At 35.2% G+C, this 18,511-nt stretch overlaps 1 protein-coding gene across 4 annotated transcripts; it reads right to left on the reverse strand.

Annotated features, from left to right (window-relative positions):
- Positions 1–1,531: 1,531 nt before the first annotated feature.
- On the reverse strand, positions 1,532–18,043 carry LOC148622045 (long-chain fatty acid transport protein 2-like). 4 transcript variants are annotated; one of them, XM_088571559.1, is made up of 11 exons: positions 17,856–18,041; positions 13,467–13,860; positions 12,647–12,757; positions 12,063–12,278; positions 11,270–11,305; positions 10,774–10,898; positions 6,235–6,426; positions 5,950–6,055; positions 4,544–4,739; positions 4,045–4,142; positions 1,532–1,962 (listed from the first exon to the last, which is right to left on the reverse strand). In XM_088571559.1, the coding sequence occupies exons 2-11, from the start codon at positions 13,822–13,824 to the stop codon at positions 1,652–1,654; spliced, it is 1,749 nt and encodes a 582-aa protein (XP_088427685.1). In that variant the 5' UTR covers positions 13,825–13,860; positions 17,856–18,041; the 3' UTR covers positions 1,532–1,651. The 4 variants fall into 4 exon arrangements, with proteins under 4 accessions (XP_088427685.1, XP_088427684.1, XP_088427683.1 ...); XM_088571558.1 differs by having other exon boundaries at positions 11,147–11,305; positions 13,467–13,833; positions 17,856–18,040; XM_088571557.1 differs by having other exon boundaries at positions 11,147–11,305; positions 17,856–18,040.
- Positions 18,044–18,511: the final 468 nt, after the last annotated feature.

An 18,511-nucleotide genomic window follows, 5' to 3' on the forward strand; every position in this document is an offset into this window, starting at 1 on the left:
TTTTATTTTTATAGTTCAGTATTCAAGATCAACGCACAACGTGTGTCTATAGCACAATGTTCAAGATCTTTGTTACTGTCGGTAAAAACAATTTTATACGTCACAGGTATTCACCTGATTAGGTAGTGAGTTGTGTTCACAGACCATTTACTTTCATACACACTCAGTTTATTTAAGGCACTGAAGAAGGTCATTTGTTGACTGAAAATTTTGCCCATTATATACTTTATTATAGTGTGTTAACATCTTTATCGGTATCGTTGTACAATCCTTTAGACTTATATAATTATTTTTGTTTGTGCTGCATCGTCATGACTGGACGATCCGATACCCATTAAATTGATACAGGGAAGATAACGTAAACTTATAGAAGGGTCTGAAAAATTCCCAACGATGTTAGAACTGTCAAGTTTGCGAAGCAAATTTTTGTCGTTCCCTCCGCGGGACTCGAACTCGTACCGCTGTGACATCTATGGCGACGCTGAGACGCTGTATAATATTGATTTGTTGTGACATGCATCATTAATTTGATCCTCAATCCTACATAATAACACCTAGATGAACTGTCCCGTACTACCATACATCGTGTACTAAGTTACAGCCCTAGATTAATCCTACGAGGAGGAATCACCCAGCCAGCGAAAGCTATATTTTATATTGCCTAGCTGGCCGAGTGGTCTAGGGCGTTGGACTTAGTGCAGGCGGTGTTGCCATAGATGTCACAGCGGTACGAGTTCGAGTTCCGCGGAGGGAACGACAAAAATTTGCTTCTCAAAGATGACAGTTCTAACATTGTTGGGAATTTTTCAGACCCTTCTATATATATATATATCATTCGACCCCCATATATCAATAAACTTCATATGGATAGTATAAGTGAAATATTTGCTGTTATAACACATTATTTCGTATTTTATTTTCTTTAAAACAAATCTTGACCTCAAGTACCTGGGATTCAAGACAATTGCCGATGCATATTTCATTCTGACGTTCATGAATTGAGGAAATAGTTTCAGTGTCATCTGTTATTAATAGATTAATAGGGAAGAGTAATAAACGGAACCAAGGTTATAGCGGTAATAAAAAATGCGACCCAGGGACAAAGACCAGACATGGAAAACAGACATACACAACAAAGAACACAAAGTAACTAAAATCATACACACAAAGCAACAAAAGCAAATGAGCAAGTCGGAATCATTTCGAATAACTCGTGACTTATCTTCATAAGCAATGAAGACGTACCTTGCACGATGCATGAATACGACGGAATCGTCAGACACGTTGCTCTCGGCGGAATTTATGAAAACTTTCCACTTCATACAAGAACTGTAATAATACCGTTGTGAGGAGACCCGAGACAATAATTGTGAACGAGACGGATATCATTCCAGTGTCGTTAAAATTAAAAAAATTCATGTAGCGAGAGGTTTGATATTCAAAGCGAAGTAGGTAGTGAAATCCAAGATGGCAGCCTGTTTTCCTTGTGGTTTTCAGTGTATGGCTACTGATAGAAAAAAAATGTAAAAAATAGTTGAAACACCATTTTAGTACAATTTTTGTCCAATTAATGGATCATGACATCAAGTCCCTATGATCTTTTACGTTCTTTGGCTCCAATAAAGTCAAACAAAAGTCATTTAATTATTTGTCAAAGTTTGGAATGCAAAACCTTGCTGTAATTCTCCAGTGTTAAGGGAACATAAGTCTTGGCAATGTTGTCTATCACGAATAAAGGATCGGAAACTTTGTTTGGGTCAAATCCTTCTTCAACTAATTCGATTTTTCGATGCTTCATTGTTTGAGTAACAATTTGCTCTGGTAGAATTCGTATAAATAAGGGTCGAGCATAGCTAGGGAGGATATGATGTACTTTGTTGTAAAGTTCTTGGATCAGTTTAGGAGTAGTCGTTCTTCCTTGATTCATAGTGACCGCAGCCATACCTGCTCTGCCATCTTCACCTACAAAATTTTAATTAGGAAGATTAAAATAAAAATAGAGGCTCAAGAGAGTCTCAATCGCTCACCTGGTTGACCATTTGCTTTTTGAAAAAAAAAACTTGAAGAATGAGACAGGCTAAGTTAAAATTAACTGAATTGTCATTTTTATGACCTGAACCAGAATTTTGCTAAAGGCAACTGTTTTTGAATTATTTAAAAAAAAAAAAAAACTGTCTTAAAAATTCCGACCTCGTGTTCCGTTTTAGTATAGTCAGCGATATCTATTCACGGATTAAAAATCACAAGTCATTTCGAGCACAATACACTAAAGAACCAATATGCTTATTTTCATTAAATGATCTTAAATTGTTATAAAGTTGTACATGCGGAAAAAAAAGAATTGTTTCAGGAGCCTTAACTTATACATCAGAAGAAGAATCTTTTTGAAAATTTGGGCATCAGTCGGTCTCATGATGCTGAACAATATTATCCCTTAAAATAAATTTCTAAAGGCAACGATTTTTGAGTTGGTTGCAAAACTGCCTTCTGACTCCTGTGTTCTATTTTTAGTAACGGCGGCCATGTTTTTTCGAGATTCCAAAATCCCAACGGTAAAATTGTGCACAATACCCTAAGGAAAAAATATGCAAACTTTCAATGAATTCTGCAAAATGGTTTTTGAGAAGATTTTCAAAGTTGTTCATGCGAAAAATGCCATAAAAACTGTTTCATTGGCCATAACTCTTACATCAGTTGATAAATCGTTTTGAAAATTTCGGCATAGGTCTGTCTCTTGATGCTGAACAATATTACCCAGAATTTTGCTAAAGGCAACAGTTCTTGTGTTTGCAAACAAGTGGCTCCCAGGAACCTGAATCGCTCACCTTGTTGAATTTTGCCTTTCAAAGGCAATAAATTTAACAAGAAGTTGTCCAACAATTTTGACTCAAGAAGTCTTTGGTAGGACTTATCACAAGATCTTTTCAACAACTGAAAGTTTCTTTTAATCTATCATAGTTTTCAAGATATTGACTGAAAACTATTAAAAGAAAGTCATTTTTCCCCTTTCAAGGACAATAATTCTTTTAAAAGAAATAACATTAAAAATAGCGAAAATCGTTGAAAAAGGGCTATAACTCCAACATGGCTTAACGGACTAAAACCAAAATTTGACCAGAGATAGACCTCATCATGCTGAACACTTTTACCGCTGTCAGGATTTAGCTAAACCTAATGGTTTATGAGATATAGATGAAAAAACTACTGTCTGACCCCTATGTTTCATTTTTAGTTACGGCGGCCATGTTTTTCGACGAATCAAAAATCCCCACATCAGTTCTATGCAGGATACCTCAAGAAACATTCATACCATGTTTGGTTCTAATTAGTCAAGTAGTTTCAGAGGAGAAGTGTTTTGTATAATTGTTAACGACGACGACGAACGACGACGACGACGACGGACGCCAAGTGGTGGCAATAGCTCACATAGCCTTTGGCAAGGTGAGCTAAAAATGCCCTCAGACCCCTATGTTCTATTTTTAGTAACAGCGACCATGATTTTTCACATATCATAAATCCCAAGGGTCATTTTGTGCACAATACTCTAACGAATAATCAAGCGAAGTTTACATCCTGTCGGTCTAGTAGTTTCAGAGAAGATTTTCGAAAATTTGTCCACGACGACGACGGACGACGATGGACGCCAAGTGATGGCATAAGCTCACTTAGCCTTTGGCCAGGTGAACTAAAAAGACAGTGTTAATGTGAATAATATATAGGGCGTGTATAAATTCTTTTAAAATGGTAGGGAGCATGCACAAAATGCATCTCTACCGCGTTTATCATCACAAGAAGGTATTTTTGGTTGAGTCAATGTTGCCTATTTGCATATTTCGGTTTTAAATGCTGTTTGCTGTTTAAATTATTCCCCGTTTAATTTGCTTCGTCCTACTTTTTACTAAAAACAAGTACTACTGGTATTGAGAAAGCGGTTTGTTACCGCACACTCCTTGTGGAATTAATAGGGAATTAATTGTCCTTCGTGATTATGTGCATCAGGAAAGGATGAAATGCAACAAAAAAAATTCTTAAAACTCTAACAACCTGGTACTCTTACACCGTATACATTGGCATCATGAATGAACGGTAGAGTAGTTATGACATCGGACACTTCTCTGGTCGACACATTTTCGCTTTTCCACCTACAAAAAAATGAGATTACAAATGGAGTGCCAAGAGTAATAACTCGAGCTACTAAATCTCGAGATTGAAGGTTATATTGCTGTCTTCATAATTTTGATATTTCGAATTCGAGTTCGATTAATAAAATCTTAAGCTGCAATGCCAACTACCAAATGTGTTAGCACTTACATGTAAAACTTCCATTTATATGGATCATTGTTATTGAGCATAGTAAGGCAAGAACTATTGCAGTATAGAAGCGTATGAAAAGTGTGCCCAGTTTACATAGAAATATGTTTTTGATATAATGGTTCCCGTCCCCAAAAACATCACAGACTCCATCTCATTCCAGGATGATAATAGTGATAGGTGTATCCTTCACAGAGAACAACGATAGCTATACATTCATACCATCACGTACCTGAACGTGTCACCAACACGGTCCCTGAAGTACAAGTAATACTGTTTGTCCAGGTAGAAAATATCACCGAAGTTGAAAAAGACATCACCATCCGTGAAAGCGTTTCTGACCAATTTCTTTTCATTCATTTCCTTAGTTCCTTTGTAAAATGCTTTGATGTAATTTGGAATTCCTGAGATGAAAAGACCTTCTTCACCTAAAAAATAATTGAAATCAGAACATATTAATACATGAATATGTATGATAACTTTAGATTGATTGATTGATTGATTGATTGATTGTTTAACGCCCAAGCAACATTATTTCAGCTATATCCGGGCGATGAATATAAAATGGACGAAAAAAATGAACATGAAATGATGAAATGAAAACTGTGATGGGACACAAGGGTCGACAAATTATGATTACCAATAGACATAGGGTAGGATGTGGATCTTGTGGCGGACCGCAAAGGTTCCTACTCCTTTACCACATCTGGTTTCTTTAATGTGCAAGGAATGTGGCATCTTTACCACACGTTGCACAACTATGGTTTGCGGTCAGGTTTTCCGTATTATGGCCAGACGACCCAGGCATGTAGCATGCCAGGGGGTCAGGCAACTGGGCCACACAACCAAGTTGCTATGTGGGCAGAGCGCCCTAGTCCCCGGTCAGGGTTCTAAGCACAACTTTGTCGCCTTTTATGACAAACCTAGCGTTGCTGCGGGCTTATTCTTTTGACACTCGGACCCACAGGGGGCGAATACATACATATAAGATTCTTGCTCAACCATTGAATATCATATATATTTTACAGTTGATTTTTTTTATGAATCAACGTATTTTCATTTGAATAATAACTTTTTTTGATTGCTGGGTTCTTTGTAATGAAAATAGATATTTTAAAAATCATTTGAACCATAACTGAAGCTTAAAATAGATGCCATTCGTTCTGTCTAGCTGAATGAACCACTACTATAATAATAGGGCTAATATCAGTCCATAGAAATTAAAATAAATCCAATCATTAAGATGATATTTCAATGCCGGGTAGCATATTCCAACAAATGTTGTACTTTAAACTAACCCGGATTCTTTATTTATAAACGAGAATGGAAATGTTGAATATGACAAAGAGACGACAACTCTACCGGGATGAAAATTGTCGGCTCATGATCACCCATCGGTGTTCTATGAGCGACAAGGAGACCCCCCAAAATAACACAGGTATAGCGAAATATGTGAACAAAGTGTATCATTTTTTAGTAAAAGCAAGTATGACATAGAGTACCAATTAGAAAGATACAAATAAAGCACTAATTAACTAAGGAAATATTCATGGTTTTGGTAAACATGAATTGTTCCACGAATTCACATTGTCCCCGAAAATATATAGAATAAGCCCATGTCTACTTAGAGTGGAGTACCTGGTTTGGCCTCTATACATCTTCCATTTTTGTCTCTGAGTGGCTCATAAGTGAGAGGATCGTGACGGACGATAAAGTTTCCAACTCCTGCAGGACGAAATCTTCTCTGAAAAAAAAAAAAAACAAAAACAAAAAAACTTTTGTTTTATCGAGGCCTCACCTTAATTTACGAAGCAACTGGATTTCTTCTATGTACTAGAGCTTCCATGCACACTTCTCTGTTCCCTTTTTTTTTTTTTTTTGTTTTTTGTTTTGTTTGAAATGATTACCAAATAGTAAACGTACTGTAAGCGGGGACCATCTACCAACACATCCGGATTTGTTCAAAATATTCCATGATCCACTCGTTCCTTCTGTGGCACCAAAGAATTCTGCTATCAGTGGTATATTAAACCTGGTTTTAAATTCTTCCCAAATGTCTGGTCGTAAGCCATTTCCAATCGCTACTCTTAGCTTGTGGACTTTATCAGACTCATTCTAAAGCGAATGGAATCAGGATAAGCATTGTTCAGCGAAAGATAATAAGAGTTGATCGAGTAAAATGTATTACTTTGAATACAGCATGCCAATGTGCATCAAACGAGAGGACTAACAGGCTATTTATGAAGGCGAACAAACAAAAATAATAAAAATAGATTAACAATACTCAAAGAAAAAATGCCGAGTTGCATAAAGTAGTTGTCATTTTCCAACTCTTTGATCAGAAGTGAGTACAAGACGGGTTTAATTAAGAATCACCAGAGGTAGGTGCTATCCATTTTCATTTGAAACAATAATAGATCAGTTTTCAATTTTATAAATCAGTTATACAAAACACAAAAATATGCTAAGACGTAGCGTACGGTGTTGGTGTCATTTTTGGTAACGTCGAAATCGGCAAAATTTGACGTTTTTTTTTTGTATTGCGACGTACATCGTTCTATAATCGTTACATGTAAAAAGAAGTGTGCTTGATTATTTTTTTTTTTATAAAATAACACACACGACATGTTTTATTATTTAATTATCCAAATCGATATCTATTTTTCGTACGTTTTGGTCAATTGAAATGATCAGATTACATCCTGATATGGTAAATAGTTTGGCATCAACCATTCAAAAATGATTTGAAGGACATTTTATCGGCGGCGACGTCGTCTGGGGACATTTTGTTTCCGTGCGGTAACTTTAGTTGTGGTTGACGAATTGTTCTGAAATGTTGATATGATTTTACCAACAACTAAGAAGATTCCTATTTAATTTGGACTTTGTTGCCCTTGCCGCCTTGGAAAAGGGGCCAAAAAGGGTAAAAATACATGTTTTATTAAAATGTAGATTTTTTTTTCGATTTTAATTATTCTATTTTAAATGTTTAAATGTGTTCTTTATTTAATTCGGGTAAACAAATGTACAGCCGATTTTATGTTTTTGTACCGTTTTCAAGTTATAGGGGGTCAAAGTCAATATTTTCATATTTCTTTTTCCTGTTTTCTTTTCAACATTTCTTCCATTATTTTATCAGATTCGCTAAAACGCTTTGTGACATTTTGGTTAGACACGGTTTTACATTATATATATAACCCATTTGTTGAGCCAAAGAAAAAATGAAATGATAAAACCATAGAGGAGGATGAATATATTTTTAAGTATATAAAGAAATCGACTCAACACCAATTGCCTTTTTGAACAATTCGTTCAATTTCGCATGGTGTACGCGTGAATAAATAAAATATACAAAATGCTGCGCTAAGATACATGTTCAACCAACTACCATTATTTTTAGAATATACTATCTGCAGCATATATACATGTAAAACTCAAAATTTCATAGTTATTAGTTCACTCAAAGCTAACGAAAACAGCTTTTGATATAGACCGGGTACCACGCAACGTGTAGAAAACGTCGGGAAAAAGACAACGTGACATCACAACATACGTGCGTATTTATCTACTATTAGACAATCAAACTCGTTATTTTCTTTAAATAAACATGATATTCTGAATATTTATACAGTCCTTTAAGCGAGAATATACTTTGGTAAAAATACTTTTCTTTGTTATATTCTACAACCGTAAGCAAGATAGTAGCCAACGGCCAACGTTGAAAAAATTCAGATTTGTGATATAATTGAAATACGGACAAAAAGGCTTTAACAAAAAGACTGATTGAACGTTTTATATATATATTCATTGGGGTTATGTAATAAATTGTCAATATAGTTAATAAAAGTCCCGATTAAAAAAGCTGTTCGCATAACTTTAAAAAAAAAAGTCTAACATTTTGTCTTCAGATCGATTTCTTTCCATTTTCACTATGTCCACATCAAAGGGGAGATACTTGTGATATTGTAATACGCTTTGATCTTATCATTACGTCATGAAAAATATGACATCGTCTGCAGCACAAACTGCTCTTCCTCAAAAAAAGTTTGTTTTATCAAAATACGCCAAGAAACAACTAAGATATATTGGTGAAATGTGAAGCAAGCATTTCTTAATGTTACCCGTCCACATATGAAAATGGACGTTCTTGTGATTGAATAGTGCTTTCCCTCCGCAATTAATGTCATCTTTCAAAGATTTATGATTATAATCCTAAAACAACAACCATTTTAAACAACCGTTCAAGAAGTATTGAAAAGTGATACTAGATTAAATTATTACGACTGTGGATGTAATGAATAAAAAAAAATACGATTTTAGCGAATCTGATAAAATAATGAAAGAAATTTTGAAAAGAAAACAGTGCGCGCACTCCTGTTTGTTCATATGCAATGATATCCTGGTGAAATCGGGACCAGCGTGCCTGCATCAAAGTATTTTGGAATCTGTAGACACGCGCTTGATTTTTTTTTCAAATGAAAATGTTTTTAGGCGTTGCTCAACTTTGGCCCCCTATAACTTGAAAACGGTCCAAAACATGTACATATGTTTAGCCGAATTAAATAAAGAACACAATAAATATTGAATATTTAAAATAAAAAAAAAAACAACCAATCTTCATGGGTTTTAATAAAATACGTATTTTTTTTTACACTTTTTTGCCCCTTTTTCAAAAGCGGCAGGGGCAACTAAGTCCAAAATGAAATAGGAATATTCTTAGTTGTTTGTAAAATCATATCAACATTTCAGAACAATTCGTCAACCAAAAATAAAGTTATCGCACGGAAACGAAGTGTCCCCAGACCACCACGACGACGACGACTGCGCCATAACATTATACGACCGCACGTTTTTATTTTTTTCGTCGTATAATAAAAACGGGAGATTTCGTTCTCAAATTTTCTCAAAGACGGAGCTTTGCCATAGTTTTTTTTCTCGAAATGTTATGTTTAGCAACAGACCTTATGAAATTCCGAAACGAGTACATTTATTCGGAAATATCAACATACATCTACATCAGAGATAAAAAAAAATCAAATAGGAAAGATTCACTTTATACGCTTTCACAATATGATTTCCGGGGGGGTGGTGGGGGGGTGCTACTGACTTTTTTTGCGTGTAGGTTTGTTGGTTTTCTGTTTTAGTGAGGGTGATCTACTTTTTTTCGCATCACGAAATTTGTTTTCATAATTCATAACATTTTTCTCATAGGATAAAATTTTCTTTAAATCATTTACCATATCAGGATGTAATCTGATCATTTCAACTGACTAAAACGTACGAAAAAATAATATCGAATCGGATAATTAAATAATAAAACATGTCGTGTACAAAATTGAATAAGCACACTTCTTTTTACAATTATAGAACGGTGTACGTCGCAATATTAAAAAGACGTCAAAATTTTGCTAATTTCGACGTTACCAAATATGATAGCAACACCGTACGCTACGTCATAACGTTACTTGGGAAACGTCGAAAATGCGCTTTGTGACATTTTTGTTAGACACGGTTTTACATCTACATATAATCCATTTATTAAGCCAAAGAAAAAAAATGAAATGATGAAATAATACAGGAGGATGAATACATTTGTAAGTATATGAAAAAAATCGACTCAATACCATTTGCCTTTTTGGACAATTCGTTCGAATTTCGCATGATGTACGCGTGAATAAATAAAATATATAAATTTTAGATGTTGTCACATTTTGGTTAGACACAGACAAATTGCTGCTCTTAGATACATGTTCAACCAAGTATCATTATTTTTTAGATATACTATCTGCAGCATATATACATGTAAATTCAAAATTTCATAGTTATTAGTTCACTCAAATCTAACGAAAAAAGCTTTTGATAAAGACTGGGTAGCACGCAACGTGTAGAAAACGTCGGGAAAAAGACAACGCGACATTACAACATACGTGCGTATTTATCTACTATTAGACAATAAAACTCTTCAAATCGGTTTCTTTCCATTTTCACAATGTCCACATCAAAGGGGAGATATTTGTGATATTGTAATACGCTTTGATCTTATCATTACGTCATAAAAAATATGACATCGTCTGCAGCACAGAATGCTCTTTCCAAAAAAGTGTGTTTTATCAAAATACGCCAAGAAACAACTTGAATGTATTGGTGAAATGGGAAGCAAGCATTTCTTAATGTTACCCGTCCACATATGAAAATGGATGTTCTTGTGGTCGAATAATGCTTTCCCTCCACAATTAACGGCATCTTTCAAAGATTTATGATTGTAATCCTAAAACAACAACCATTTTCGAACATTTTAACATCTATATTGCCTTTGATAACTCCACATTCTAATAGCAATATATTTTGGTTTTCGTAACCAGCCCCGCTTCAATCGAATGTGATACCAACAACATACGCAATGCTAAAGCACATTTATAAACCCAGCGTATCATCTAGATATACTATATAATTGAAACATACCGGGGGTACTCTCAGTAAATAACGGCACATCTCACCAATATACTGCATTACTGTAACATTGTGTTTCCTCACTTCTTCAAAATAATGTCGAGCTGAAAATTTTCTGCCTATCAATATAGTAGCACCTAGAAAAAGAGACTAGTTTGCACTAATTGCCAAACTGGCCGCTTTGAAGCCAGACTACTACATAACAGTGTTTTAATGCAAGTTTATAAAACCGTGTTTAATTATAGCGAAGTGGTTTTATTCTCTATAATGACATAAATTTTTAATGCATATGGCTGAAAATTCATACAAAAATATTACACTAATCTTGCAGGAAGAAATAATTGCGTGGTTTTGCTAATGTACAGAAAGATAGGCATATACATACCTACGTCAATTGTATTAAACAACCCCAGAAAGGTCGCAGCACTGTGATATAATGGGGTAGAGATGAAAACAACATCATCCGCATATAAGCCAAAGAATTGAAAAGACTTAGACAGAACGATACCTTTTGCTTGATTCACTATAGCTGGTTTTGGTAGGCCTAAAATGGAAATATTGTTTGAGTACCGCAAGCTTTTCTACAATTTAAAAAAAAGTTCCATTTTGGGTGTCAACATTCATACTGGTACAAAAATCAACAACCGGTGTATATATATGTGTGTTCCATAACATACGACTTTAAAATTTATGTAGAAGTCATAATTAGACACAGATTTCCACGTTCGGCTGATTGCCCAGACCTAAGTGTACGGTCGAACCATACGGTAAATTCTGTATAAAAGACGCATATTATGGTCCGGACAGCACGACTATACGGTAAAACTTTCCCAAAACATATGCAGAGCTGTGATCAGTTGTGTTCGATGTTGTAACAATCAATTCTTTCGAATCTGGAATTTGACAATTTACGTAAAGCTTAAAACGTTTGAATTATATGAGCAAGTTATTATCTGCGGCAAACGTTTGTTGTACTTTTTAAATAATGTTAACTAGTATTGTTTTTTTTTTGCGTCAAGTATGCCTATCGTTGAAGAAAGTACACGACGGCAGTAGTGAGCAATATCTCGACCCAATGACGAGATTTTGACGTATGCTATGTCGACTTGACTAGATAATTTTCGTGTTAAGTCGACATAAAAATGTCGTAAAGTCGACTTTTCGAGATTTCTAAGTAGATTTGTCGTGGAACTTATGTCGACATATTGACATAGTTATCTTGACATCTCAACTTGTCGATGGCAGAAATAAGCCTTCATATTAATCGACTCTAACTGACATATATTTTACTATATATATACCTGTCGTTCCTGATGTATAGATATAACCAATGGGATGTACAGGAGAAACCGTCTTCCGAACAGCTTTACAAACAGGGACTGGATCAGTATACAGCATGATATCGTCCAAAGATGTAAACCTGGTGTCTAGCTGGGACCCTGACTTTCCATTTACAAATATGGGTATTTGTGGAATATCAGATACGACCTCTTCAATGTTTGATAGAAGCTCTTTACCTGCAAGCAATACTATATTTAATATTATCAGAAGCGACAAAAATATATCCACTGCATGAAATATATAAGGAAGGTTGAAGAAATAAATAACAAAATTTTCTAATGACTTATTTTAAACATTTAGAATGAATGACTGTGGAACAGAGTGATCTGCAAAAATAAACATATGAATAGCATTCAGGAAAACTGACCCAATGACATATGTCTAAGCATTGAGGAAAACCGACCCAATGACGTATACCTAAGCATTGAGGAAAACCGACCCAATGGCGTATACCTAAGCATTGAGGAAAACCGACCCAATGACGTATACCTAAACATTCAGGAAAACTGACCCAACGACACATATCTTTGCACTATAGACTTACCTTCACCAATTATGAGGGCCTTAGCCTCACTTGCAATTATGGAATGTGCCAAAGGCCTGGACTTCAGATGAAAATTTACACAAGCTGCTGGTATACCTAGTTTTTGCAGGCCTAAAAGAAGAAAACAAGAATAGTATTTTTGTCAAATGATATCATACAGTCATTTTGTGTTTTGACTCTGTTTTCTTAAATATTGTCTTTGTCGCCGGGCACTGGTATTGTTCAGTTTAACAACTGTTTTAAATCTTACTTTTCTTACAGGAAGTTGTTTTATGTACTCAGTTTAATCGCTCCTACAAGGAGAGCTTTCATATTTGTTGTATGGGCACATTTGTAACACTTCTAGAGTCTTGGCGAACTCACAGTGGTATAAGGGGCATTATTATATAGATAGAAGTATTTTATCTAATGTTCCCAGTGTGAATAAATTTCGATAATTTACACTGTGAAATAAATTCGGTAATTTCACATTCGGACTTTCTCCCACCAAAACGTCACAACTTTGATATCCATCCGCCAATCACATAACTTTAAATTCATGTTTAGAAAATCTATATAATAAATAGAATAAATAATTGGTTATCGTGAGTAACCAAAATCTGACCACTCGTGCCAAGAACGCTTTGGGTTGTTTAATTCGTGCGCAGAGCAAACTCCGCACACTCGTTCAATCAAGGCGTTCTTCGGCATTCGTGATAGTATTTTGGTTATTTACTCTTTCCCAATTAATTATCCTTTTACTCTTTCTAAATCACTGAGCCTATGCTAATAAATGATGTTAATTTTTCAATTAAAAGTAAAATATGAAAAATATTCCTACCGAGAAGTGTCCATACAAAAGCTGTTTCGTTATATATCATCATAGCTATTGTGTCATTTTGAGTATATCCCAATTTTCCAAATGCGTTTGCAATTTTGTTAGCCATAGAATCAACGAACTCATAGCTATATAGTTTATCTTCAAATATAATGAAGGTCTTCTTCGGGTGCTTAGCCACTGCTTCTTCAAATGCATCGATTACTCTGCGGTCCTCCAACATCGATTTTGTTACCGCATATGATACTTTTCTTGAGGCTCGAATGGTCTTTATGTCATCACCAATGTAGGGGAAGAACATCCTCCACGAAGCAACACCGACCCCTATAGTACCAGCAGCACCATACAGTACTTTCTCCATTAGGGACGTCTGAACCAAAGACACAGATTTTGTAAGCTAATCACCAAATATAAAAAAAAACTTCAAAGAATCATTTAAAAAGTTAGGGGCTTGGACCAACTTTCTCGGTATTTTGTTCATTGAAATGCACTTACAAATAAATGATATCGATCATAAAATGTCATAAATGCATTTTCAATGATTTTTGTTGCAATTTTTTTTACTTTTCATCTATCCAAACTTCCACCGATTTGAATTTTTTTATCAGTAAGTTTTTTTTATAAAGACTCCAATGACAATACCGGACATTTGGACACTTGTTGAAATAGGCATTCCTTAGGGTCAAAATCCTGGGGAAAATGGGCCAGTACGGGGTGCCGAATGGGACTTGATCTTTTTGTGATCAAAATCAATTTTGAGAGACAACAGTCTATTAACAAAATTCAATTTTGTATGTGAATTAGTTTACAGAATCCTTTGAATATGCATATGAATTCAAAATGTGCAGCATCATGTACACGTGTATGGCAAACTTAAAGCATTCACTGCAGTACGAATGTGCATGGTTATAAATAAGCACATAAGTAAAAGAAATAAGTGATATCGTAATCGTATAACCCACTGTGTCACTTATACTTGAATCTAAAGATAGATCATTTGAGCATTTGTAAACAAAAAGGAAACGAAAGTTAAACACGTACTATGTCGGTTTTTCATCTCGGCCGACCTGTTCCACTCAACCGAATTTCTTGTGTCATACATCTATAGAATTGGAATGGAATAAGGAATCTATCTGTATCTGACAAAATTTACTTGTGTGAGAAAATTCAATTTTGTCTCACAAAATTGACTTTTGTAACACAAAATTGCCTTTTGTCTGACAAAATCGACTTTTGCCACAGACTTGACTTTTGTGACACAAAATTGAATGTATGTTATAAATTTTGTTAATCTAAATTCATTTTTGTTGAACAAAATTCACTTTTGTCTGTACAAAATTGAATTTTGAGTACAAAACCACAAGAGTCCCATTCGGCGCCCCGTACCGTATTTATATAACGAATTCAAGTATCACTACATTTACATTTTCCATCACAAAACTGCTAAAATCCTATCCGTAAATGTTTCTTATTTTTTCAACAATTAAAATGATACAATTTTTAAAATTAATGGTTTTAACAAGAGGAATGAAAGAAAAACTGGCTCGGACGTCGCCCAGTATAAAAAAGGTCCGAACCTGACAGCAGATCGGACACTCTGTTGTCTTGTAAGTATGTGGTGTCCCCAGATGGGAATCGTAGCACACTCACATCTGGTATGGAATTCAACTAAAAGTATCCAATCACACGTTCAGTCTGCAGACCATCTATTCCAGTACAAAAAGTCTGACTATTTTAAAATTATCAAACCATGTTCCATCACTTTAAACAATGTATTTGACTACAACGATGACGAACCACATTGTACCATATCAAAATGTGGTATTAAAAATTGCAAAACATGCAACATTCTTATAACCGACCCTTACTTCTCCAGTTCCCTTACAAACAAAACCTTCCATACAAGAAGTCACGATGACTTAAGTTGCAAATCAACAAACTTAATATATGGATTAGAATGCAACTTATGTGGTTTAATATATGTCGGAGAAACGCAAGAATGATTAAATAAAAGAATGTGCGGTCATCGTTCGGGAATTAACACCACCAAATTCCTGACAATTTATCAACACTTTAATCAACAAGATCATTCAATCCTTTCCATGAAAGTTCGTATTTTAGAAAAAATTTATCATCATACACAGTCCCGTTCTAAGTAAAAACTATCGTAGGGAAAGAGAGGAGTACTGGATACGCAGACTAGGTACTGCAATACCTTACGGATACAATGACAACATCAAAAGTATAGGAAACCTTTCAAGCCAATATAACAATAACATAAATTATTTTTATCAAATTTATTTGACAAAAAATCCAAGACGGGAAAGGAGTCATGGCCATCGCCACTATACGTCACCTAAGTTACATGATGTCTCCATAGATGGTCTCCTTCCTTTCATACAAAAACCTCTTGGACTTCATCACATTAGAACCAAACTTTATTCTATATCTCTCACTCTACTACTATCCCTTTGCAAAACAAGTCTTGACACTCCTGTTTCTGACCCTACCTCATCTTTATACAGCCTTGTTGCCATCATTTTGGATATTGGTTTCCACAGACTCTTTAAACCAGTTTGTGTGAAAAGTCAAGATGAAGAAAAACGATCATTTCTTCCACTACCGTTTGTCAACAAAGGTATAGATGCAATTAATTTGGCTAACATACTCCATCACAAAAACGTTACCAACAAAATTCCCCCATATTTCAAAGACAAATCCATACCAATTATTTCATATTCCTATACTTCACCCATCGCATCCAAAATTTTCAATTATAAAAGGCTATTGCAGAACCTCGAGATTGAGGACTTCAAGGCTAAACCACCTGACTGTTCTTGCAAAACCTCTCCATTCAAATATGGTCCTTCTGGTCACGTCGTTACGGGAGATTTAACCATTATCGAAAACGAATCTCTGCGTAATATCCTTTCTAAAGGTCCCAAGTACAGTGAACTACGCTCCATAAATTGGAATTATAACTTTAAAGTTCTTATGGATGCCGTCGAGGACTATGCAAGAAAATGGATAAAACGAGAACAATAAGACATTGATTCTCTGTCAGAGTGGTTAAAGGCCGTGAGGTCTTTAATTTAGAAACGAATGAAAGTTTTAAGTAGGTCAATGAGTGCCAAGGCTACATCAGTTTTCAAAGACCCCGATGTAGCAAAAATATTGTCTACTATACATGAAAAATATATCGTTTGGCTAGATCCTTCAATCTCAGTTTCCGCTATATAGATGACATATTATCATTAAACAATCCTAATTTCGGGGATTTCATACTTCGAATGTACTCAAAAGAACATGAGGTAAAGGATACTACAGACACTGTGAAGTCGACCTCATATCTTGACCTACACTTAGAAATCGATGGTAAAGGATAACTATTGACCAAACTTTACGGCAAACGTGATGACTTTTCATTCAGAATTGTCAACTTTCCTTTCATCTGTGGCAACATCCCTTCGGCTCCTGCGTATGGAGTGTTCATATCACAACTCATACGTTATGCCAGATCTTGCCGAAACTACGCAGACTTTTTGTATCGCGCCAGAACTCTAACAAATAGGCTTCTGGAACAGAGTTATCTTGCTACAAGATTGAAGTCATCACTACAGAAGTTTTATGACCGTTACCATGAACTCGTGGATCGTTATGGTGTATCCATCAGCACCATGAAAACTGATTTATTCAACGGGTCATAGTTTTCCTTCCTTCGTTTGTCTACCCCGGACTTGACTTTTTATGAGCAACTCGACGGGTGTTTCTAGAAAAGCAGAGGACGCTTACCCTACCGGTGCACCTGGTCCATGCTTCCAGTTTTTAGTGGAGTCCGAGTTGCTCATTTACTTTTGTTACTTTGTATGTATTATTTTAGTTACTTAATGTTCTTTGTTGTGTATGTCTGTTTTTCATATCTGGTTTTTGTCCCTGGATTACATTCTTTTGATTACCGCTATAACCTTGGTTCCCTTGATTACTCTCTTACCGTAGATGTACTATTTATTGACACGTTGAGATCAAGGAGATGTACTATTTATTGACACGTTGAGATATAAATTTGTACTAATGTATTTGTAAAGTTAAACTAGTAATATGATCCGACCTATTTATACATAGGGGAGTTGAGTTAATCTTTGCAACGTCTGACAAATGCATGTGGGTACAAGAAAGTCAATATTTATAAGGCAGTGTAAGTAAGTAGTTAATGGCTTATCTATTATATTATCAATTTTACGAAATAAGTGAAAACGAGCCATCTAATCGGGAAAGTATTATAACGCAGAGCTAATTATCGACGACGACACAACTGCTTACAACGTCCCAGATGCATTTATTAACACTTCTCTTGAAATTTTAAGTCAGTATTGTCAATTAAGTTTTACTTACTTATAATAGATAATATCAGCTCTGTTGTCCTTTTCACTCTGGAGTGTTTGTTCTCTGTTATCAGTGTTTGGTGTGTACAATCATGTTCGTATCTTCTATATTTGCAGTATAAAATGTATTGTGATAGTCTTATATACTGCGTATGTAATCGTTCGTGGATACAAGTCTTACCTTACAGTTGGAATGATTTTCACCACACGTAGCCTCAGTATATCAATAATAGATGCAAAATAGTATATTTTATTCAGTGCATGTACATAGACGTATGAGTAGAATTTATTTCATAATAACACTGTGAAAACTATTTATAAAGTAAGAAAGCTATATCTAATATAGCTTAGCTGGCCGAGTGGTCTAGGGCGCTGGACTTCCTGCAGGCGGTGATGTCACAGCGGTACGAGTTCGAGTCTCGCGGAGGGAACGACAAAAAATTAGCTTTGCAATTTTGACAGTTCTAACATCGTTGGGAATTTTTCAGACCTTTCTATACGTTTACATATCTTCCCTGTATCAATTTGATCCGATGGAGCAGTGTAGCGAATAGAGTCGTCACATTCTGAGACGTTGTGTATATATTTATATCTAATTTAAAGTATAATTTATTAATGTTTTGGATGGGGATTTCATATTGCGTATCTATGCTCGCCATTACTCTC

Source organism: Perna viridis, chromosome 3 (genome assembly GCF_037379345.1).
Source record: "Perna viridis isolate PV_CMFRI_1.1 ecotype Kerala chromosome 3, ASM3737934v1, whole genome shotgun sequence".
Taxonomy (NCBI): domain Eukaryota; kingdom Metazoa; phylum Mollusca; class Bivalvia; order Mytilida; family Mytilidae; genus Perna; species Perna viridis.